Here is a 24,728-nt window from a genome sequence, read left to right as displayed (position 1 = left end):
GCCCCTTCATTCATGCATCACATCAGTGCTTATTTAATGTGCTTCTTGATAACCATGGAAAACCACAGACTTGAGAATACACAAGAGCTTGTCCATTTATGCATCACACAAGTCTTATATTTCATTATACAGTGCTTTCATAAGACAGTCCGTTTCATCCTTTAATTTAAAGACAGAAACAATACACAGTTGGGTAGAGGTGTTAGTGGTGGTAGAATATAATGTTTTTTTTATTTTTTATATATAATCTTTAACATAATAGCATTCACTATGAATTGGGAGATTTTATATTCTTAATTACTGAAATAAGCAAAAAAAATTAAAAGACTAATTTTTTTCTCAGGTGTGTGTTTATATATATATATGTATGTATGTATGTATGTATGTGTATATATATATATATATATATATATATATATATAAAATGAAAGGGATTAAGATGTAATAGATATCTCATTAATATGAAGGAATTAATACAGGTAGGAAATACTTCATGACCTGAGTGATCTTTGCATTGTTGTTTGCTTTTGTCTAGTTTGTTTTTCTTTAACATGCTAATGGGTATGACGTATGACAAAATCAGTTTCTGCACGATTCATATTTGCTGGTCAGAGTTGTGAACTTAACATAATATACACACATATAATAAGGAATGCAAAGTTATCTCATAATAATATGTTTTTTGGCAAAACGTAAAGTGTGTATTGTAAAATGTTGTCCAGGATGACACAATTACATCGATCCACTTGCATTTGTTGTTTTGTTGTTAAGGAAATGGAGTAGTAAAATAATTTATGAAAGGTCACTTTACGTTTTAAAAGAGTACCTTGTGTAAATTCTTTATCACCTGAGATATACTAAAGCTGGCTTTTATACCTACAGCTGAGTTTATTTATTATTATTATCATTTAATTTAATGAAAATCTCTCGTCATGTTTTATGATAAATGCTCAAAAACGTTTTATACTATGTACTAAAATAACTGTATTCCCTCATATATCTTTACTACCTTGGAAAAAGCTAATAGACAATTTTTTTAATAGCATAATGTAATTACCTTGGTTATGAATAATGCATTTGGCACTTTAAAATATCTGTAACCTCATTAATAAAAAAGTATATATATACCAGATTCAGATTATTTTAAGTAAAACAAAACATTAGCACAAACAGAAATTATAAATGTTTGTACTAAAAATGTAAAATAATAATAAAAGGACAGGCAGAGGGCGGCATGCGGTCTGCAAAGTGCTAAGTTGCTTGTGCGAAGAGGAATACCTATGGCAGTACAGTGTTAAGAGCTGAGTTTGTAGGGCATTTTATCTTTTTTCAGCTGCTCTCGGCATGTTGATCCTGCTTGTCTACCTCTGGTAACTGCTCTCTCCAGAAGGTGAACTGGCTGAAGGTGTCTGAACAGGGGAAGTCGGTGGTGTTCCCTCTTATCAGAAGAGGGAAGACATGATCCACAACCTCACACAGACGTTCATAACTGTAAAATACACAAGAATATATGAATGAATTTACTGTCAGACTGACAAACTCCAAACTATTGGACACTACAAAATAAGTCTAACAAGAATAATTGATAATAATGGAAATTACAAAAATATTAAAATGTGAAATGTCCAGATGCATTAATTATAGGGGTGTGACGAGATACTTATCCCACGAGAGGAGACGAGACAACTGAAAAACACAAAATGCAAAAAAGTAGGAGCATTTTGAATTCAGATGGTACTTTATAAAATTAAACATCTATTTTAATACATTTTATGCACTTATAAACAACATGTAAACACTGCAAAAGATTTTTCCACAAACACAAAAGACTGGCAAGTAATTGCACAAAATTATAAATATTATAAATAAAAATAAATATAATTAACAACACAAATATCCCTTTAAAGTGGAAGTGAAGCAGTCAGTCAAGTTTATTATTTTGTAAACTGATTTCCACTAATATATATATATATATATATATATATATATATAATTCTTTTCATTTTATTCTGGATAGTTTTTTTTCTCTGTTTTAAATGCTCTCAACTCCTTTTTAATAGTTAAATAAAATTTTATAAATTAATAAGCATGTCTAAATAATTAATCATGAAACTTATACATTTTCACATAAATGCATTAATAGTTTAACAAAAATTACATTTAGCCCCCTATGAAATGTTTTATTTTTTCTCACCATATTATTTATATTTTTTATTTTTACCAAATTCTGTGTTTTAACATGTCTAACTATTGAACAAAACAATTTAATTAAAATTAAAACATGGAAGAAATGTTGTCTGATTATTCCTTAAAAATAATGTTTGTTTCATTTCAGTAGTAGTAGCAGTAGTAGTAGGCTATGTACATTCTATTGTTGTCATATCAAACCAGACTTTTATTTTGACGGGTTGCCGTGAATACCTTTACAGTTCTTTTTGATATGACCATGGAAATGGAATGGTAAAATGCTCATGATGTGAATGCTCGGATATGGAAGGCTGTTTGGGCCAAAATGTGTGGTTCCAACTTGTTAACACACGATTACACGTTAACACGTAATTAATGCGTAAATTACACGTAATCGTGTGTTAACGCGTTGGAACCACACGTTTTGGCCCTAAAGTCCTTCCATACTCAGAGCAGTTCTGGAGATGTTGTACATGTGTTTCCATCATCATTTAGTGAGACAGATGATGCTGAAATAACCAAGAGTGTCACGCGCGCTTCTGTGTGTGTGTGTGTGTGTGTGTGTGCGTGTGTGTGTAAATGAAACCATGCGTCTGCGCCATTCATTAACAGAGAGGCTGAACATGCAGGAATCATATTTAAATTGACTTTTGCGGCTTAATATTTACAGATACTAGTTCATATCGTTATTTGATGTAAGTGTAATGACCTACTTTTGGTTAATTCAAAAGTTTACAAATTCCATGACATTCTGCGTAAAACTGTGAATTCTGTATTTATGACTGGAATAAAGAATACATTGCGGAATTTTCCTGCTTATCATGCGGCCACTTGCCTGATGTGAACATAATATAGCAATGGTGAAAGGGCCAGTGTAATGCAAATATATCTGAAAGCTCTGCATGAGGATATTGTCACGTGGCACGAGAACTCATCACACCCCTAATTAATTATATTACGGTAACGTGTGATTTTCCAATTTTATTTATTATTTAGTTTTTTACAATGAGAAAAGAAATGTTTTCATTAGGGCTGTCAAAATTGCTCAAAAATGACATTCGAATATTCCTTAAAAAAAACATGAATATTCGAACTATTCGAACATCTATTTGCACATGTTGTCATTGTCTGAACAGCACATTACATCAATAACAGGACAAAATAATACAAAGAGACATAACTACTTGTATAGGTAGTCTATTTAAGTTTAAACATATTTGACAACCTATTACCTACACAAAAACAAGGAAATCAACTAATGGTCAAGACTGCAGACCTCACGCTCTCTCACCCTCACATTCTCTGCACATAACGGTTTAAATTAACAAACAAATTTTGAGTGCTGAACAAGAGTTTTGTGCAAGCAATTTAAGGTCACGACTGTTGTCCCAAATATAGCAGGCTTCATTCAGTGATTGAAACAAATATTATTAATATTAATTGAAGTTTTACAGCATATAGAACTGACATTGAATGCTCCGAGCGAGATGTGCTGTGGTAAACATGGTACTTTTCCTTGACATTAAATGATAAATAATCATACCTCGGTTCCATTGCTTGACAGAACTCCCCAAAGCCTGCCCCATCCGCGATACTTATCGGACTCATGTCCTTACAAATGAACGAAATTAATTTATCCGTTATTGCCTCATGTTGCTAGTGGTCGAATGGTATGCTAACTGTATCTTAAATAGCTTGCATACAACTTTCTCGCGGGTCAACAATTTGACCTCACTTTCTCTGCTGCGGTCAAGTTGGGCTCTGCACTTGCTGCCATCTTCCATGAAAACGCGTCAACTTAGCGCGCCCACTTGCAAAGCAGACAACCACGCCTCTACTACCACGGGCGTTTTTTTTCCCACATTTTTTTTATTAGTGTATTAATTTTTACCTTTGAAATTCGTTTTTTAAAAACTATTCGGATATATATTCGAATTTAGAATATTCGTTGACAGCCCTAGTTTTCATTAGATCCAGAACAGTTGCGTTCACTTACGATGATATGTTGGTCTTTGCATGTTCTTGGATGAGCTCTCCCTTAGGATTCACAGTGAATATTCTGTTTAAAGGCACTCCAACCTCTTTATATGAATAAACATCCTGGAGAGAAGAACATTCGTTAGAAATTTGCATATGTGACCCTGGACCACAAAACCAGTCATAAGCTTCAATTTTCGAAATTCAGATTTATTTACGTTTTTGACAAATTACGTAACAAATTACATTTTGACATTTTCAAGATAGGAAATGTACAAAATATCTTTATGGAACATGGTATTTACTTAATATCCTAATTATTTTTGACGTAAAAGAAAAAATCTATCATTTTGACCCACACAGTGTATTTTTGGCTATTGCTACAAATATAACCCATTGACTTTAGACACATATATCAAGGTAATGTTAGCAGTTCTTGCTACTAGTACTTACCGTTGCTCTGTTTCCAAAAGCAGCATAGAAGGGTTCTATGTTTGGATAGAACAGGTTTTTAATGTCGGTCAGACATTCAATTTTAAACTTTTCTGGCTTCTTTTCAATGACCTCCCTCAAATTAAAAGAAAAGAAATCAGTTACAATATGGCATTCTCACAATTTTTTAAAGCCTATGCATGTTTTGTGTGTCTTACAACCTGTGAAATGCAGAGAACAGACTACTGGGACTAAGCAGCACAGGTCCCATGGGTAGCATGGTGCCTCTCTCATTAACCCAGTGCAGGTAACCCCGGGTCATATCAGCCATGCCAATTGCCCGAGCTGAACAGTACATAAACTTGTAGCCATTCCTGATTGCCAAAGATAATAAGATATATTAGACATTTCAAAGTGAGCTCACATTTAATAGATGTGCATGCTCTCTATGTGGTATGGGACTCACTGGCTGACTCTGTGGTAGAGACGGGCAATGCCCTGATGGGTCCAGTCTTTACCCAGAGTGGGTAAAATGTGGCCAAGGGTGTCAGACCTGAAGGAGATTTTGAAATTTAATCCAACGAACCCATTACATTGCCATAAAAAGTTGTCTTGAGTAGTCTCACCTTGTGATGGTGCCATCAATATCTGAAATCACTATCTTGTCATCCCAGTTCCACAGATAAATCATGCCCTCACAGCGGCAAGTGCCCTGGTACTGGGTGGTGACACTGAAGACCACATCATTGGGGCCATCTTTTAAGTGCAGACTGGCCTGTAAAGAATATGCTTGTAGCGTGGGTTTCTATAGCATAGTCTGTGACTGACTTTACAGGCTTTGTGGAAAATGAGATGCTTACTAGCTCTTCTGAAGACAAACGAAGAGTCTTCCTGTAGCAGTGGCCTCCAGTGCTGTGGAGAACTTCAGGCTGATTGCTCACAGGATTCTCTTTAGCACCTCCACTGTCATCTTCACTGGATGATGATTCATCCTTCAACCTATGAAAAATACCACCAGCCAGTCCACAGTTAAAATGAAAGTGTTGTGTACCTTATAAATAGTCTACATTCTCAGTATTCTAAAATACATTTTGTTTGATAAGTCACGCAGTTGTCTCTGCATCTGAGCTCATATTCTAAAATTGAGTTCCTGTTCTAAAACCTGATTTTGTAGTTTATGTCTATGGAAGTCTTAAAGGTACAGTACCAAAAACTGTAATTCTGTTTAAGTCTGTTTAATTAAATATCTGAGAGATGGAGTAATATGTTTATATTAAACTTAACCATAACATTTGGATGTGAGAGACCTTAATGAAAGACATGTTCACACCAACATGAATGTTTAGTGCAAAACATTTGATGCAATAAACATTTTAATTTGAATGAATGGCTGTTAATGTGTCTGTACAGACACAAATATTTGCATGCCATCAATGCAACACTTTTTAAAGGAAAGTAAAACAAAATCTAATTTCCACTGCACTTCAAAGAAACTGGCCACCCAATAAAATTTGGTGCTCACAAACTATTTTTCTGTACTCTTTTATTTGGTGTTGTGTTATAAACATCATGCTGTTTTTGGTTTGAAAATATATATATCAAGTGCAAAAACTGAACCAAATTTTCATGCCAAGAATTTGTGTTGTTGTGAACAGGACCTAACAACATCATATTTATAACTTCACTTAAGCTGAAAAATGTTCAAAAAGTGCAGAAGATGAGCCTGTCATCTAATAGCCAAAAACTACAGGTAAGTCCATTGATCATCAGCTTCAGTCTTTGCACCAAAGGCATCATAATTCTTGTCAAAATGGGCTGATACTTCAAAGAACCCATGATGTCCTTCATACAGTCATGTTTTCTACTTCCTGCTACAGTTAAGAAACCCCATAACAGGACTGATCCACCTCCATAACAAGACTGATCCACCTGAGCTTTGCCTGTTTTGCAGTAGACATACAGCTGATCCATGGATTCAAAAAGTTCCAGTTTGGTCACATCACCCCATAAAACATTCCTCCAGAGCTCCACAGGCCTACACAAATGAATTTTATCAAGTTCAAGTCTGCCTTTTGTTCTTCTTGATCAAGAGTGGTATTCTGCAAGATGCCTCAACATAAAGGCCATACTTGTCTAGTGTTCTTCTTACACACTGCATTGAAATGGTTTTCCTCCTTTCATCGAGTCATCTCGCAAGTCTTTGGCTTAACATTGCAGATTTTCTGATTAAACATTTTCTGATATTGTGCTTTTTCTTCAACACCCTCAAAGGTTTTCTGGTACAACACACTTTAAGCTAAGGAAAAAGGCAGAGAACTGTGTCTCTAGGAACTTTTAATGTCTTAGAAATCTTCATATAGCCTTAGCCTTTCTAAAGTAATACAATATTTATTCTCTTTAGCTATTGTGAGATCTCTGTTGACATTTATGGTACTCAACTTCAGCACATGCATGGGCTAACTGTATGTATGTGTAACAGCTCAAGCTAATTCTGTTTTTAATAGAGTTTCTAAAGGCTTAATTGTGTTTTGAGACGGTTTTATTTCTAAATATGATTCATTAGGTACCTGCTCAAAGATGCTGTTCTTATAGAATCCTCTCCACCTTCAATCTGGTCAGATGCTGATTCCTGTTGCAGTATGTATGATAGTAATTCTGTTACATTTTGATTTGCATGCTTTTTTGCATATATAATATTTGCAAACCTGCAAAGTCAAAAAGTATTGGAATAACATTCACTGGTAACATTTCACCATTATATTCAATTCACAATTATTTCCTATATAAAATAATGCAAACATACGGATTTGGAGCTGTTGTTTCTGCCCCTCCATGAAAACCACCAGCGTCCTCCTTTCTTGGGCATCTTCTCCTTCATGATGTTCTCCACTGTGGCCTGGAGCAAATGCATAGAGCCCCTGATACTCAAAACTCAAAAACTAAATGATTAAATGGATGACTGTGACTGAACAAACATGCAGCTAATAAATCAACAAAAAATTCATAAAGACGTACAGGACTAGAGACGAACACACTAGGAAAACAGTATGTGAAGAAACCAAGAGCAGAGTAGACATAACTCAGGCAGGAATACTTAGTGCAATGGCGCACAATGGGATGGGATGGGGGAGATCAATTTAAAAAAAAAGAAACGAAAAGCAAGGAGGAGGGAAGAGACAAATTTAAATGCCCTGGAGTGCCATGAGAGCCGGGGTGTAGTATACACAAGGACTTTAAAAAGCCATGAAACACTAGCTGAACACTTGAGAAGACAAACAATACAGAAACAAAACAGTATTTTCAATCACTGTGATGTATTTCATCATCTATTTAATCCATGCTATGCATTTGGTAATGGTTAGTAATGAGTTTTAAATAAAAAGGTGTCCAAATAATTATAAATATTAAAAAAGTGAGACACATCGAGTGAAGTACACTATTTTCTTTATTGTATATGCAGGACATTGATGTTTCCAAATGAACAGTTTCTTTGTTTTAATCCACCTGCAGGGGGCACATGAATTCCACCCTCAAATTAATAAAGTTATTAGTTTAATTTCAAATCACTGTAATTTATTTATTTAAAATATTTTACTTTGAATGGCATTACTATAATGTCTGACTTTGACATTAACAAGCTCAAATGTAAAGCTTTATTTAAACTAATGTAAGACAACATGGTCAGTGTTGGTTGAATAGCTGAAGAGCTTTATGTACATGTGTGTGTTGTTTATGCAGTCCTTACCTTTGGCAAGGGCTTCTGGAAAACCTGCATGGCTAGTACAATAGGAGCGGCTGTGGTCCAGTTATAATTCCTTTGTGGAGAGAACAAAATGTGTGAAATAACTGAGAAATGTAATAAACGACTTAATTAAGAGTATTTTGACAGCATTTTAATAAAAGACTTTTTATGTGGCAAAAGGATTTATGAAATACTTGGTGCCAATCTTTACGACCAGGTTGGGATCATCAATGATAGATGGATTATCTGCAAACTCCTGATAAGATATGGCTCGTTCTTCGAATTCCTCTGTGAATGAAAGATTTAATTGCTTAATGACTTCCCCAGCTAATGAAATCTAGAAAAAACTGGATGTTAATAAAGAGCCTACATAATCACAGAACAGCTACTGAAAATACATGATTTTACACTACCATTGAAAGGTTTGGGCTCAGTAAGATTTAATGCATACTTGGTGAAAAGTAATTCACCAAGTTCAAAGGTGACAGTAATGACATTTTACATTAAAATACATTTTTAAATATATTAAATTATAAAACAAAAAAGAATGCATTTTAAATTGTAATAATATTTTCACAATATTGCTGCATTTACTGTATTTTTATTTTTAAAAAGCAGATTTTTTTAAAATAAAAATGTGCTTTTGAAAGCATTAAAATAATATTACCTTCCCCAAACTTTTTAATAGTTGTTTAAAGGTACATCATAACTTGTCCTTTTACCTTTAGTGATCTCTCTGTTTTCTGACAGTCCTCCACAGAGAGAGATGGCAATATGAGGCAAGTCTCCTAACTGGTCAGAAAAGCTGTCCACCCCACTGTCCATCCCACTGCTGCCCACTGACTGAGGGGACTGATTGGCACTTCTCGGATCTGCCCCACCCCTCACAGAAGTTGCTCCATCACTGAGCAACAAAAAATACATTTCACAATTAAAAATCATTTTTAAATATTTAGATTACATCTGGATCATAAATGAAGAAGTGAAAATGTACCTCTTTGGAAAGTACAAGGCTGCCACCTCAGGCTCCAACTCTGTGATGTCATCCAGATATACTCCATCTGATCCAAGGTGCCGGCTCCTTTTGTCTAGGAATTGATGTAGTATGGCATTAGATGTTTTAAAAAGTAGCCAAATATGTTCTGCTTTGTAACTTTATCATAAAAGGTTACATACCTTTTTTCTTGGATGGAGAGTCTGTGTGGCTAATGGCATGAGCTCCAGGACTGTGCCGCCCCTCCTCTAGGTCTGTGATGAGATTGGCTGCAGCACTGATGGCCTCCACATCTACAGCAGCGGCAGATGTTGCCTCTTCAACCTTGAGATCAGGCACATACACATCACTGCCCTGAGACTCCACCATTGCATCTCCAGTGATGGCTCTGAAGTGTCTGCTATCAGATGGTGGGATTGATCTTGGGGTCACCACCATAGGCTCCGAAATGGGCTGCAGGAATGATGGCTGTGGAAAAAGAAAGACATTGAGTTAGCTGCTTCACATTTGTTAATGTGGCATGTCTAGTGAATATTGTACCTTTGCAGCATGAGGCAGCTCTCCCCACGTCCAAAGCATCTCAGGGTTGTCCGGTTTCCCTTCTCTCCTCTGACTGGTCAGCAATTCGGAGTCACTCTTGGGTGTGGATGGCAAGGAGCCATTTGGGCTGCTGTAAGGAGGAATGAGAGACATTGAGAAACATTTGGATTAACTGTAGATTTGTATTTATACAGCTGTTGTGAAATAAGATAGGAACAATGCCTTTAACTGTTAATTACTTGTATTGCAAAACTGAATTCCATGCTTGACAAACAGTAAAAATCATGACAATACATTAGAGAAATGTAAGGCTTTTAAAGCTTAAGTTACTGCTTATGGCTTTGTTTAAAGTTTAATTACATTGTATAGCGATTGTGGCTGTTACCTGTGTGTGGACTGAAACATGGCTGTTTGTTGAGGGCAGGAAATGGATAATCCTGAACTGGTGGGAATGGGTAAAGAGCAGGTCTTCCCCAACACTTTGCTGTTGCTCAGAAAACAAAACTTTATTTTCAAATGTCCATTATTTTAAATTTCATGTATAAAATAAATAATATACTGTATAAGCATAGTAATAAGTCTGACATACACATTTTTGAATTTCACATTTTTTTTCCACGTCACAGGCATCTTTAATTGTTGTCTCTTTTGCTATGTATTGTATATGTGGTATATTAATTCTCTTTACTTCAAATGTGTGACTGTATTTTGCAATTGTTACTTTGTTTTTCATAATATGTAATGCGGGTGCAACTAGGAAGTCTTAAGTGGCATACCTTTGAACAGCAGTCCAGTTCTCTTCAGACTGTGTGTATGTGCTGCTAGTTCTTTTCACCTGCTCAGCAAATAGCTCACGTGACATGGCTCTGAAAACACATACAGTATAGGCAAACATGCAGGAGGTAAAAGTAAGACATTGTATACATTTAGTACATTTAGTCAAGTACATTTACATTTACATTCAATGCATATAGATACAGCCAGGATATAAGCACCTGCAGTGCTTGTCTTCAACAGACTCATTATTCTAGGAAGACAGAGAGCATTGTGGGGTTTCCAAAGAGCTGGATTCAAACTGCTGCTTTGCCGAGCAACACATTCTTGAGTTTAGATTCATTCCCAGCTGACTCTTTTTGGCCTTGTGAACAGTGTTTTCCCAGCGGGAAAACTGTCACTTTTTAAATCGATTACTGGAACCTGGGAAGCAGGTTCTTGGTAATGCAAAGCATGCAGTGCACTTCAAGATTGACCTTTTAACTTGCTTATCCAGATTGAACAGATAAAATACATAACTTGTCGTCCACTGGGAGTGAAAGAAGGGAAAAGGATGTTTATGTTGTTAAACTGGCTTATATTGCAAATCATTTCTTTTCTCAGATATGTGGGGGTAATGCTAGATTGCCCAGCATTACAAAGGACTCCCCTCGAGCTGAGGCCAGAACTGGCATGGTTTCATGAATTTCGTGGAAAAACATTGGAGGGGGTGTTTGAGCTGCTTGTTTACTTGAGCAATATGACTGGCGACCTCTTTTTCTCTACTTAGCCTCTCTCTCTCCATTGCAGAGCTTATTCGAACACAGCCCACATCACAAGAACACTGCAATCGGATTCATTCCAGCAAGCATATTATGCCACAGCAATCACATAATATGCAGTGTTTTCAAATTAGTTAAGAGGAGGAGGATCTCTCTGCATCAGATCTCTCTTCTCAGATCCATCTCATCTGTCTTAAATGTTGCATGTTCTATGCTCTGTACAGGAAATAAGTTAAGCTCCACATCTCCTGCTAGGCTAGGTTGAACTGAAAAGTGGGATTTAGATTCAGTGTGAGATCTTGGTAAGACCACTATCCCCGTTAACCCACATACAACGAAAGTGAATGGTGACCAGGGGCTGACATGCTTCAAAAACACCATCCATCTCAGCTCTCAAAACTCATTTAAGTTCACATACATTCAACAGGTTTTATGTCAGTTATATGTAAATTATATTAAATGTCTCAAAAACAATTGCGTGTTTGTAATTGCTAACAAAAAAGTGTTACCCTTTACTTCTGTAACTTTTTTTTTTGTATTACTATTTTATATTTTTTTATGTTTGACACCCCCTGGTATAGAAAAGAGTGGCATGGACATTGTTCAAAATTTCTGCTTTTGTGTTGCATGGAAAAAAATACAGCTTTAGAATGACGAAAGTCATGTGTAATAAACTTTCTCCATATCTACTGTTTGTTCTGACCTGCTTCCTGCAGCCACTGTATCATCATCAGAACTCATTTCAATGGGAAACATGTCCTCGTCTTCAGAAAAGTCTCCGTTGTCTTCTCGCTTTATGCTGTCTACTTGAGATTTTCTTCTCCTCTTCCTTCTCTTCTTCATTAATGAACTGTCACCAGGGGCCTGCATGGGGCCCAGGGTTTGAATGGAGGCTCCGTTTCCAGACTCAGACAGACGGGACAGGCCTTTTCCAACTTGGGCCTGCATGAGGGCAGAGCCCTCTGAAATTATGGGTGATGTAGCCAAGTGGAACGGCACCATCTCCTGAAGAGAGAGAAATTATAGTACTAAATGTAGGCATTCTTTAGGGAGTTTATGCATTTTAAAGGTTTTTATTTGTCAATCTTTGGAGGAAAACATCTACATCTATTTGCAGCAAATATTCTAAGAAAAAACTATTCAAAGTAAAATATTGGGGGAAAAAATTAAATAATGTTAACTATGTAGTTCCATTACCACTGAGAAATATTTATGGCCTGTAAAATGTCATAATTCACCCACTACTGGCAGGTGTTGCAAAAAGTTAATATTAGACCCTGGTAGAGTGTGTTGTAGGCAAACAGTTCCCTTACAAAAACACTGTATATTTACAAACACAACCACTCACTCATATAACCATGAATGTAGACTGTAGCCATATATTTAGTTTGACTGTGTCCACCTTAATTCCAAAAGCACAACACTGTGACCCTAATGCCTTGTGACAGATCACTGCATCTTTCATTACAGACAAATTCATGCACGTGCCACAGCTCTGAACTGTCTCTAAGTCATGACATAAGTGCATGGCTGCACATAAATATATAATAACATAATGTTCAGTTGTTTACGTCACTCCATTGCCCTTGAGAACCAGACGGCCAACACTGCCGGCTCATATATCAGTTATCACTCCCATTGAAGCAGACAGACCATAATCAAGTCTAGCTCTGCTAAACATTATCACCACAACACAAATAGATACACTGACTATACAACAGCTGGAACCATCACAATAACTAATACAGAAAACCAGAGTTCTTGAGCACTTTAAAATCACTTTTCATTAAAGGAGGAGAGGATAAAGTTAGTTGGACCACAAACTAATGCCATTGGTTGAGGTTGGCGGAGGTTACCTTCTCAGGATACTCATTTGAGTAATATATGTCATCTGACATTTTGTGTAAGGTATTCCATGAAAAAGAAATCCCCTTCAGCAGCTTTAATCTTTTGTAGCGACAACAAGACAATCCCAAGTTCACTGCACTTCAGTGAAAAAAGTCTCTTCTGCATTAAAACTGATATTTTAAAACTGCTTAAAGACTAAACAGTATGTTGAGGTAATACTGTCACACATCATTACAAGGATATGAAGTATGTATGTATTTATATGTGTCATACTTGTTTAAAACACACTTTCTTCACTGTCACTGATAATAAAGGAGAAAATAAAGGCAAAAAATGCCCCCAACCTAAAAAAAAATAAAAAAACAGCAACAGCCAGTATATGTATGAAAGTAATATAGCATGAAAAGTAGCTAATGTTTAACACATAAAACATTTACATTTTCTAACAAAACTTTTTTTTTTTCATGTGATACATTTAGAATTTTATTTAATTGTATTTATTGTTCATTGCTAATAAATCATATAAAAGAGATTTAAACATTTAATCTGAATAATTTTTTTTTATGTGGATGTTTATTTAATGTTCACTGCTAATAATTAAATGGTTTTAATAATTTATGTTTAATACATTTGCATTTTGTTTACAATTAAATGTTCATTGCTAATAAATAAAAGAGTATTTAAATGATATGAATATGAAACTTACATGCCATTACATCTCTAGAACATCATCTCCTAAAATGCTACACCATAGCATCCAATGTGTTAAATGTCCTTTTCTAGAAGTGTTAAACTTGTATTCATAACAGAATATCATATTAACATAAATGACGCCATTCAGGAGTTTAGCATTCCTGTGAATGCAATCCGGTGATAGCTCTCTGCTTGCTACTGGCTATATTTAGTCAAATGAAGCACAAACATCTAAACCGGTTCAGACAAATAGACAGTGATCCTGCTGACATAAAGAATGACATAATTTAGCGAGCACATAATATTGTTACACAGTGTACACTGTATGTAAAGAGCATTATTTTAGTAACACAAGGCCAGGGTTGAGGGATCATAGCACAAGTGCATCTCTCTTTTAAAAAAAGGAGACAGAATGTTCCACATGAAGGCAACCATTCTAGCAATTACCGAACGCAATGTACCTCAACAGATATTCATCTCAGGCATTTGTTCCTGTGATGAGCAAGAAACCATCTGTGGTCAGAAAGTAATGGGGAAGTGTTTCAGGGCTTTTCTCCTGTGCATTACTTTGCCCTTTAAATTGGCCGGCTTTTTCTTTCAAGCTTGGGAAGCATAAAGATGGGTGCTGTTTTAGACAGGACAACAGTGGCCTTGGCAGAAAGGGTCTGTTCTAGAGCAAAGTGTTCATGCTCAGGTTGCAGAATGCATGTGGTAGGATTGTTTCCAGTAAGCAAGTTCAGATTTCAAGATATGGTATTCATGAGGAGACATGCATACGTACTGTACATACTTGCATATGTTACATTTCTCAGTACACAATGAACCTTGGCTGCAATAAAAACAATGCAACAATTTATTGTTTGGTACAGGACGCCAGTACTCACCTCATCACTTTCTGTTTCTTTGACAAAGAATGCTTCTCCATTTTCACCTAGTTTCATATGTAAACTGACTGGCTCCCCATTTATCTCAATGTCAACCTGAGGAGAAAGGGAACATGGAATGCTGTCACTATAATAAAGACAATTTACAACAGTAAGCCATGTGCAACACAGGGCCAATGACAATGCTAGTTTTATCCCATCATAAAACAAAATTTTTCCTACAAGTCTAAAACTTCAAAGACTATATTTATGACCATATGCCCATGACTTTGATAAAAGTAATGTATATACAGTATAGCAGAAATGTACAGTTCAAAGATTAAACAAATTATGTCACTTTTTCCGTTCATCTTCAGAACACAAAATGAAGATATTTTTTAACCCTTTTGACCAAAGAATTCTACATTTTCATCGGAATGGTATGAAACTTGGTGACTTTCAGGGCACTTGGTATGTGAACAACAAAAAAAATTGAAGGCATGATTCAAAAAAGCTAAGTGCTCATAAAAAAATAGTCACACTCATGGTCTTCAGTCAAAAATGACAGACCATAGGAAATGAATGGGAAATGGCAAAAAAAAAAATTAATAAAAATTATAATAATACAGAACATTTTTGTGCGTACAATCTACAAATCCCACACGATGCAGTAAAAAAATGCACAGCAATGATGGGCTGAAACTCTAAAACATCTAGGGTGTAAAATCAACACACCCACTCACACACACACGGACACACACACACTTGTGCACACACACACACACTCCTATGCACTGGTGTAAAGAAATAAAACGAATAATTCAACTACAATTCAGTACAAATTGGACAGCAAGGAAGGGGTTACACTCTAAAACATCAGGAGTCCAAAACAGACACCTCCACTCACACACACTCACTTACACACTCACAGACACGCATACACAATAATGTACACTCAAATGAATTGGTATGGCTAACCGTATAGCCGAAATGAGTCAGAAAAGAAGGATTAAGCTCTGATAAAGCATTCCTCTTTATTTTTGTTACATTTTTATAGAATTGTAATGTTTTGTATAACAAAATGCTCTCTGTATTCTGGTTTGACTGTAGTAATAATCAAAAACTGACGCTTCAAATCAACATTTAAAACAACAACAAAAAAATCTTTGAGAATGCCTTAATATACATTTAAATCCACAACCGAATAAAAGTAAAAATGTTGTATAAAATCAACTAGGGAATTAAGGCCTAGCCTCTATTTTAATCTGAGATACTGCACTGATTGAAAAATATTTTAAAATCACTAAAATCAATAGTGATTCAATTTAACGATCGGTTAGCTCATATCACATCAAACCATGCCAATCATTATTATAATTATTATTATACTTTGTTTTCAAATTCAATCCGCCATTTATTTCAGCTAGTGTGAGAAAAGGCTATAAACAATTCGTCAACTGCAGCATCCTCACATGTGATATAGCATACTAAAAACAAATTCTTAAATTCTAATTCTACAAGTTTCTATGACTCTACCACCTGTCCTTTGGCTGCACAAGATGAGGACGCTTTTTTATATATTTCTTGGGTCAAGAAAAAGTCAGAGTTTGAATCAGAGCTTAAATCTGCCATATAAGGGCACTTTCCAGTTACATATCGCACATGAGCACTTGAGTAAGCCAATTGGATGCAGGTTAATAAAGTGTTTGCATACCAGGTGAAATAAGGGTAATGGATAAATATCTAGTGTTGATCAGTTTATTCTCAAGCCATTTATGTCATTATGTAAATAAAGGGAAACAGTGTTTACATGACCACATGCATTTTCACAAGCATAATCGGTTTAAGAATATGCATATATTAATGCATTCATTGGTTCTCCCAGAGGCTCGAATGTGCTTCTGTAACATGACAACCAACCTCAAAAGCAAATAATGAGGGGGTGTGAAATAACAATTTAACACACACAAGTTGAATCAACGAAATGGTAAGCTGCAAAAATATGAAAAATTCCATATGCTGCCACCATAAAACATGTCTAAGCTAGTGCTTACCACTTTCTCCCGGGAGCGCAGCACTCCCATCTTGCCGAAACGGACGTGAAAAGGTGAACACTGCAGACTTCCATCGGGCTGACGCACCACAATAACATCGATACAGCCGGACAGGGTGGCAGGGTTAAGGCCTCTGTACAGCTCCTTCACCTGCACAAAAACCTGACCGGCTAGCTGACCCACGTAATTCATGGTCTGACTCTGAAATAGAGAGATGTCAAGCTTTTAAAGGCAAACATTAAACTACTCAAATAAACACCTTAAAATCATCTTAAAATCTCTCTTTTTTGTTATTATGTTCCAGTAATGTTCTCTGTTGCTCTTTTACATGTAACAAACTATTTTCTATTAATAAACAAGTATTGTATCATTACATCAAGCAATATAATTCTCTGTGCACGACAGCACTAAAATTAAAGGGGTCATATGATGCGATTTCAAGTTTTCCTTTCACTTTGGAGTGTTACAAGCTGTTTGTGAATAGATAAGATCTGTAAAGTTGCAAAGACTAAAGTCACAAGCCCAAAGACATATTCTTAATAAAAGTTTAAACTCGTCCACGCCCTCCTCGTCTACGTCACTGTGTGGGAACATTTGCATAATAAAAGAAGGTGTTCTCTCTGTAGTATTGTTGCGGCCACCACCATCATGCCGTGGAGACATTGTTTGCCTTCCATACTAGAAATCAGTGGTTAAGTTGTATTTACAACATTGTTTCAGAGCAGTTCAAACCAAATATTTAGATGTATGCAGCGCTTTTTATGGAGGTTGGAACTGTTTCCTGGGAGAGTAGCCTACAATGTTCTGACAAATAATTCTGACTCACGTAAAAAGCGTAAAAAGACAGTATGTATCATTATACTCAGTAATTATGTCCCCACTGGATGCTACAAATGCCTCGTTTGTAATGGGTTTTGTTGGTTTTGTCTCGTCGCACCAGGAGACGGCATCACAGTATGGTAAGGGGTGTAACATTTTCATCACACACTTGAGGTATTCGGCCAATCACAATGACATGAATAGCTGGCCAATCAGCGTACACCTCACTTTTCAGAACGATGAGCTTTTTAAAAAAATTTAAGGATTTCAAAAAGCCGTGGCATAGAGGAGAAACAATAATGTACAGTATGTTTGTTTTTTTTTTTTTTTACCTTAAACCGCATTAACACATTTCACTAAACCAAATACACAAAATAATGTAATTTTTTAGCAACATCATATGACCCCTTTAGCTGTCTGTGTGAGAGTGCACAATTAAGTATGTAAAGGCAACTGTGATGTTGATGAGCCATCTGTGAGTGTTTAGTGAGTATGATAAAATTAAACATCTCTACAATAAACAGTATTCGATTGTGTGAAATTTTGCAGCTGCAGCCCTAATGGAGAAGAAAAAACCTGTAGTGTGAATTAGGTCTAATAAAACATGCTGTCTTGCTCAACTCGAGCCAAGATCTCTTTGACTATTTAGGTGAAAGGTAAAATATCATAGAACCCCCTAAGACTGCAAGCGGTAGATACAATGACATTGCTCAAAAAAAGGTGTTCCTTAAGCATTGCTAAGGGTTTAATAATGTCTGTTTCTGGCATGCTCTACAAACCCAGAAAACTACTGCCTCTCTGTAGTGCACAACACGTAATGTTTTAAGAAATTAGACAATTGCAAGTGTCTGCAATAAAAAAATAAAATAAAAAAAATCCTATTAGCACTATTACAATAGGGCTTGTGTAATTCTAACAAGGCAGAGCAAGTTGTCATTAATGGGAGGAATGAAAAATATTTTTGTATTGATGCAGAATTCTCACACTTTTTGAACAATTAATTTAATCCCTTACCCATGACCTTTCCAGCTGTTCATGATTACTAAAATTATTTATTTATTTATTTTATTTTATTTATTACCATTTATTTTACAGAGATTGCTGGGCAGATTTGCATTTGTTTGTCAGGTGACAACAGAATTAAACATTTATATTTAGTTCTGTACAAATAACCCTCAGAGGACAGAGTGAAGCTGCCTGTGGTCAAACATTTCAAGCCAAATAAATATTTTAGGGAAATACAGAACTAGAATGCATATTCACTACAGACTTGCCAGAAATCACAGTTTTTTAGGATTTCCATGACTGTGGAAACTCTGGCTTTTAGAAAAACTTGACAATCTTCTTAACCCAAATAATTTGTCCCCCTAGTTGTAACCCTGATATTGTATAAAAACCTTCAAGCAAGTCTTCATTGTTTATACACAACATACTGATCCTTCACATTTAGACAGATGCACAGTCACATGGGACTGACATGGCTCCAATAGTTCTGCTGTTAGATACTGGTGCCAATAATAGTACAATCATTCAAATGTACAATGCATCTATAATGTTTCATTTGACACTAGAGCTGCAGGATAACTACTGCATAATAGCTTATAATCACAAACACTTTAAGACTCATTTCATCTAATTACAACAGAATATCATCCAGACAAGGAGGTCACTGCTAAGGTCATTAAAAAGTAATAATGCACACACACACACACACATTGCAATGACCACTGATTCATGGATAATATATCAAATACAGAAATGACATAGACGTTAAAAAACGTCTATCGTGGTTAATAGAAATTAAATCCACCTTTAGAATTGCTTCAGAAACCGAATGTCACGGATCATTAAAGTCACAGACCCAATGAATGTAAACAATCATCCGCTGTACTGTAAAAACAAGCCCCCTTCACAGTGCATATACATATGTTTATCCAAACAAGTGTATGCATTAACGTTTGCTAATGATTATAAACAGTATGGATATGAGGGGCCAGGAAGGGATGAAATTCCTTGTAAATACATACGTGGGATGCGGCAGAGGTGTTAGGATGACAGCCATTCAAAAGTACTTAGTGGATCCTCGGAAGCGACTGAATCCGGTTGATGTTCGATGCTTTTCGCTCATGTATTTTGTCGCTAGCGTTTGACACCCTGTCTGACTGACTGTGCTGGTGTTTTATTTAAAGCAATGTGGAAACTGTTTGCGGTTATAGCAGCCCCTGCCTCTGCAGCTGACATCACAGTTAACCCTTTGCTCGCATCTACATTGCTAGCTACGCAACACGACAAACAGCAGTACAGTCGAAGCTGCCTACTGTATCGAATAGAATTCGCGCGACGCGTCTTTCACGTTTGTAGTTGGAGTTATGACGTCTCACACAGTGAACCAATGAAACCCTGATGCGACGCAACGCGACAAGAACGCTACCGTGCTATTCGACACCGCAAACAAGCGTCAACGGTGTAGTATAAGACATTATAGGTATTTGAATCATCTTTAACATTAACTTTTTTTATTTTTTAAAACGCAATTAACGTTTATTTGAAACTATTATAACGGCGAGCAGCTCGTTGTACTTGCGTTTTAAATAACAGATCAGTTAATGCATCGACTGAAATCCACAATTATCTGCCTAATTTATATTTCATTCTAATTGTTTGCTGAAAATGGCATCGAGGTGGTGAAATATAATGCTGACAATGAATTACTTTTAATCCACGCGTTTAATGGATTTAGCACACACACACACACAATCTGCTCACGTGGCAGGAAAGCAGCAGCAGCTGAACTGGCATTCGAATGTTTACAGTAGAACGAGTTTGTGTCTGTGGCTATAAGTCATCATAGAAAAGATATGTGGGTGCTTGAGTGGAGATTTACTGATTATTTTTCCACCACCATTGCATGCTATCAAAATTTAAAGGTTTTTAATTACAGGTATTTTATGTCTCATACAGCTAGTTTGCTCATACTTGCAGATTGGGAAAATTTTGCTTATTAGCATTCATATTATTAACATATTGGCTGTTTATTAGTATTTATAAAGCACATATTCTGCATGACCATATTCTACATCCATAATCCTACCCAATAATAAAATTAGCAACTACTGTACCTTACTAACTACTGATACACAGCAAACTAAGGGTTTAATTAAGCAAAAGTTGTAGTTAATGGTTAGCAAGAACTGGACCTTAAAGTAAAGTGTGTTTCTATGAAGTGCTATTCAGGCTATTTACAACCTAAGAGAATTTGCCCATGTTAAAGCAAGGACTGCCCAGCTATCCGATTACACAGCGTACTGTCAGCATGCACTCTATGAACTGTTGTTTTCTCCACAGGATACACCAGAACACTAGAGTACGTTCCAGATACACTGGCGGAGTTTCTAGGAATCGGAGAATGTGATTAAGATGGTCTGGGCTCTGAGGAGACTCAGGAGACTACCGATGCGTTGTTTGATTACAATATCCAAGTTAAAATAACTATATATGAATAACATTTATTGGTGGTCAAGATATTAACACTTGTGTATATATATTAACATTGTTATAATGTATCTTGATTAGTTTTGCTGTCTCTTGTCAGTCATTATATAATAAAATAATGCAATATTTACTATATTTAGCTGTAATTCTTATCTTATCTACCCTAACGACTGCCCATATGGTTCTTTACAGTGCAGTCTATAAGCTTAAAGCACGTGACTGATTGTGGAAATACATTCCCAAGAAAACCAGTGAATGCGTTTACGGCGAGGAAGGGGGAGTCGCCTGGGATGGGCCATTTCCACCAATCAGAGCCAGAGCAGTCTGTGACACAGGGGTCATGTTTTGACTAAACTGCTGACCTTACCATTGTACAAGAGAAGACTGACACTGAGACTCTTCGGTGAAGTGGGGCCTGTTTTTCATTGTATTCCTGACATCCCAGGGCAGTACATCGTGTACCATAGGCATATAAAACAACTCAATACAAAACAAATCAATATTTGCTTAAAAAGCACCCAAATTAAGATGATTTAAAAGACTAGCAAATCAATGAACCGGCAGTATGATTGCAGACTGTCAAAAACTCAAAAGTGCTAAACTGAAATGCTTAGCTGGTAATTAATATAATTACTAAATGTTTATTAAACTTTCAGGCTAAAATAGTTTTTAGCCTATTTTTAATATTTATTTATTATTATCATTATTATTATTTTATAATTCCTTGGTTGAGAACATTAAGAACCTAGCCAGAACACACAGAAGGTACATGAGTGGAAATAGACAATCTTTGTACCATCTTGTCTCTTCTAAACCCACTCAAGTGGAGTGTAAAAGTGGAAACGGAAGAACAGGCTTTGCTGGAAGATCATGCTGATGTTTGTTTATAGTCAATCAAGCTAAAAACCCTGTTCTCAAAAACCAGCAGAACATTTTCCATTGGGTCAGCACAAGCAGACTCATGCGCTGCTGCACTGGTAGCTTTACATCATTTATTTCAGCCTTGATGTAGCACTGGCCATATTTAACTGCAGAAGGGGGTTCGATTACATCAATCATTACAAACCTGCATCTGTGTTGCTTTTTTAAATTCAATTGAATGTAGCAACCACAACAACCTAGCATTATTATAAATGAATCATTCATGAATCATGAATCCTAACCATTAAGTGGGTTCTTTAATGACAGCGGCTGTGATTATGCAACAGCATACAGCTCCTGACCTTCACTGATATCTGGAGATATTGCCTGACTTTGAATTAAACATCTTATGTTACTGCTTATTAAAAATACTCTGGTTTAATGACAACATTGTACAAACATCCAGACACTTTGAAGGATGGATTTGTTTAGAGGTTGAACGCAAACAGCGACTGGACAGTCTGCCCTGGTCAAATGCTCGTGTAATGTGACACAGTGACGCACTCGGTGCTCTTTGGTTCTAGGTCACATAACAGGCTCTAGAAGCAGCTCATGGTGTCCCTACCTATGACTGTCCCCAAACGGGCATTTGATACGCAGGTGCCAAAACTCCTCGTATTTCACAGACTAATTAATAAACATCAGAATATAATAAATATTCAAATCATATGTTAAATTATGCCTTAGAACATTTATCTCAAAACCATGCATATTATATGTACTTTTGTTATAACATACTAATAATTCATTCTTGAAATGAGAAACTTATTTTGAAAACAACCAGTTCAGAATAATCATTCAGGCCACAATCAACACAAAATTAATTGAGAGTAAGCAATGAACACTAAAGCTATTTGAAAGGCTATTAAAACTACAGTAAAAACTTTAAACACAGTAAACCTATTAAATTATGTTATGTTTGTATATCAGGCCCAGACAGACATTTTTCAGTATTTCATTTCATCATACTGAATATTAAACTGATAAATCACAGTCGGTTACCCATGTCCAGCTCGTCTCATTTGGGCTGAATCTCTCATTGTATCCTTCCACTTGATCCTCTGCTATCATGATTCCATTATCCACTCCAGTATTTGAAATAAGCCTTTACTACAAAGCTGAGACTAGACTTTATGCTTGTGCCAATGGCTGAGCAGTGAGTTATATACTGGGCTTGAATGTGTTTTCGTATACTAATTTTACCAAGTGTGTTCTTGGAATGGTGTCCACAGGCGAAACTTGAGAGGGGCTGGCATGAAGAGCCTCAAGCGGTCAGCCCCTTCCTGAGGGAGGGGATAACACTACAACTTTCTCACAATTAGCATATATATATATATATATATATATATATATATATATATCTTGTATTTTTCGGACTATAAGTCGCACCTGAGTATAAGTCGCATCAGTCCAAAAATACGTCATGATGAGGAAAAAAACATTTAAGTTGCACTGGACTATAAGTCGCATTTATTTAGAACTAAGAGAAAACATTACCGTCTACAGCCACGAGAGGGCGCTCTATGTCTTCAGTGTAGACTACAGGAGCACTGAGCAGCATAGAGCGCCCTCTCGCGGCTGTAGACGATAATGTTTTCTATTGGTTCATTTCTCTTGGTTCATTTCTCTCGGTTCATGTCAAATTAATTTTGATAAATAAGTCGCACCTGACTATAAGTCGCAGGACCAGGCAAACTATGAAAAAAGTGCAACTTATAGTCTGGAAAATACGGTATGTGTGTGTGTGTGTGTGTGTGTTTATAGATATGCACTTAAGCATTCACGAAGATGCACACATGATATAGACCAATCCCATTCATGTGCACAACCAATTCAACAACTGAGAAATTGTGAAAATTTTAGACCTCTGAAATTAATGATTTTTTTTTGCATATTTTATGTGCATAATTTGACTTAAATACAGCTTGATTGAAAGCAATGTACAGTATTAAATAAAAAGTGTAATTTTCTAGATTTGTTCTTTTCTCTCTTGTATTTAATTGTATACAACAGTTAGTTCCTGTTTTCAAATTTGATTGGCTGAGCGGCATTCTGCTCACTGCAAGCTGCCCACTGCTCCAGGTGTGTGTTCACGGTGTGTGTGTGTGTGTGTGTGTGTACCCTACTCACTGCTGTTTGTGTGCACTTGGATGGGTTAAATGCAGAGCACCAATTCCACGTATGGGTTACCATTTACTACAGTAATGTACAGTACATTAATGGAATTATTGGTTTGGATGTAAGTAGCAATATATTATTTAAAACCTAAGTTAGTATAACTTCTCATTTGTTGAACTGTTGTATGAAACATTACCATACTTGCAATCATACTGTTGATCTGAATATCAGAACTGTGATTTCTAACTACCTTGTGCCCATGGTAGATTTATACTTATACACATTCGATGAAACGAAAACTTTATTAGGGACAAAATGGTTGTAAGCTTGTATAAGTAATTTAAGTGTAAGTACAGTAAATTATTTTCATACTAGCAAATATTAAATTTGTTTGTTTATTTACTAGTTTAAAAAATATAAAATGTCAAAAAGACGCCTTTAAAGATTTAGCAAAACAAAACAAAGAACCACAAGAAGTTAGAAATCCAAACTTTTAACAAAGTGCTTGTAATT

The 24,728-nt window shown here is 36.0% G+C and overlaps 1 protein-coding gene across 4 annotated transcripts; it reads right to left on the bottom strand.

The window, feature by feature from the left end:
• Positions 1-1,196: 1,196 nt before the first annotated feature.
• Positions 1,197-23,250, bottom strand: LOC132111614 (phosphatidate phosphatase LPIN1-like). 4 transcript variants are annotated; one of them, XM_059519066.1, is made up of 21 exons: positions 23,100-23,250; positions 16,866-17,066; positions 14,833-14,928; positions 12,111-12,412; positions 10,649-10,738; positions 10,258-10,356; positions 9,873-10,002; positions 9,515-9,800; positions 9,333-9,426; positions 9,061-9,242; positions 8,533-8,626; positions 8,342-8,411; positions 7,400-7,492; positions 7,164-7,225; positions 5,457-5,595; positions 5,223-5,371; positions 5,063-5,149; positions 4,818-4,970; positions 4,618-4,732; positions 4,184-4,287; positions 1,197-1,489 (listed from the first exon to the last, which is right to left on the bottom strand). In XM_059519066.1, exons 1-21 carry the CDS (start codon positions 23,166-23,168, stop codon positions 1,330-1,332), a joined length of 2,775 nt encoding a protein of 924 aa, XP_059375049.1. In that variant the 5' UTR covers positions 23,169-23,250; the 3' UTR covers positions 1,197-1,329. The 4 variants fall into 4 exon arrangements, with proteins under 4 accessions (XP_059375049.1, XP_059375048.1, XP_059375050.1 ...); XM_059519065.1 differs by having other exon boundaries at positions 10,649-10,748; positions 12,112-12,412; XM_059519067.1 differs by lacking the exon at positions 23,100-23,250 and adding an exon at positions 19,712-20,028 and having other exon boundaries at positions 10,649-10,748; positions 12,112-12,412.
• Positions 23,251-24,728: the final 1,478 nt, after the last annotated feature.

The sequence above is a fragment of the Carassius carassius genome, chromosome 31, assembly GCF_963082965.1.
Source record: "Carassius carassius chromosome 31, fCarCar2.1, whole genome shotgun sequence".
NCBI classification, from domain to species: Eukaryota; Metazoa; Chordata; class Actinopteri; order Cypriniformes; family Cyprinidae; genus Carassius; species Carassius carassius.
The sequence above is the reverse complement of the archived record's forward strand: the minus strand, read 5'-3'. Positions and strand labels throughout refer to the sequence as shown.

Excerpts from the sequence above, each read along its gene's own strand:
- LOC132111614 (XM_059519065.1), bottom strand. The coding sequence starts at position 23,168 with ATGATAGCAGAGGATCAAGTGGAAGGATACAATGAGAGATTCAGCCCA. Across the intron at positions 9,243-9,332 it reads GCCTTGTACTTTCCAAAGAG|TGATGGAGCAACTTCTGTGA; the intron begins GTACATTTTCAC and ends TTTGTTGCTCAG. Across the intron at positions 7,226-7,399 it reads GAAACAACAGCTCCAAATCC|GAATCAGCATCTGACCAGAT; the intron begins GTATGTTTGCAT and ends ATACTGCAACAG.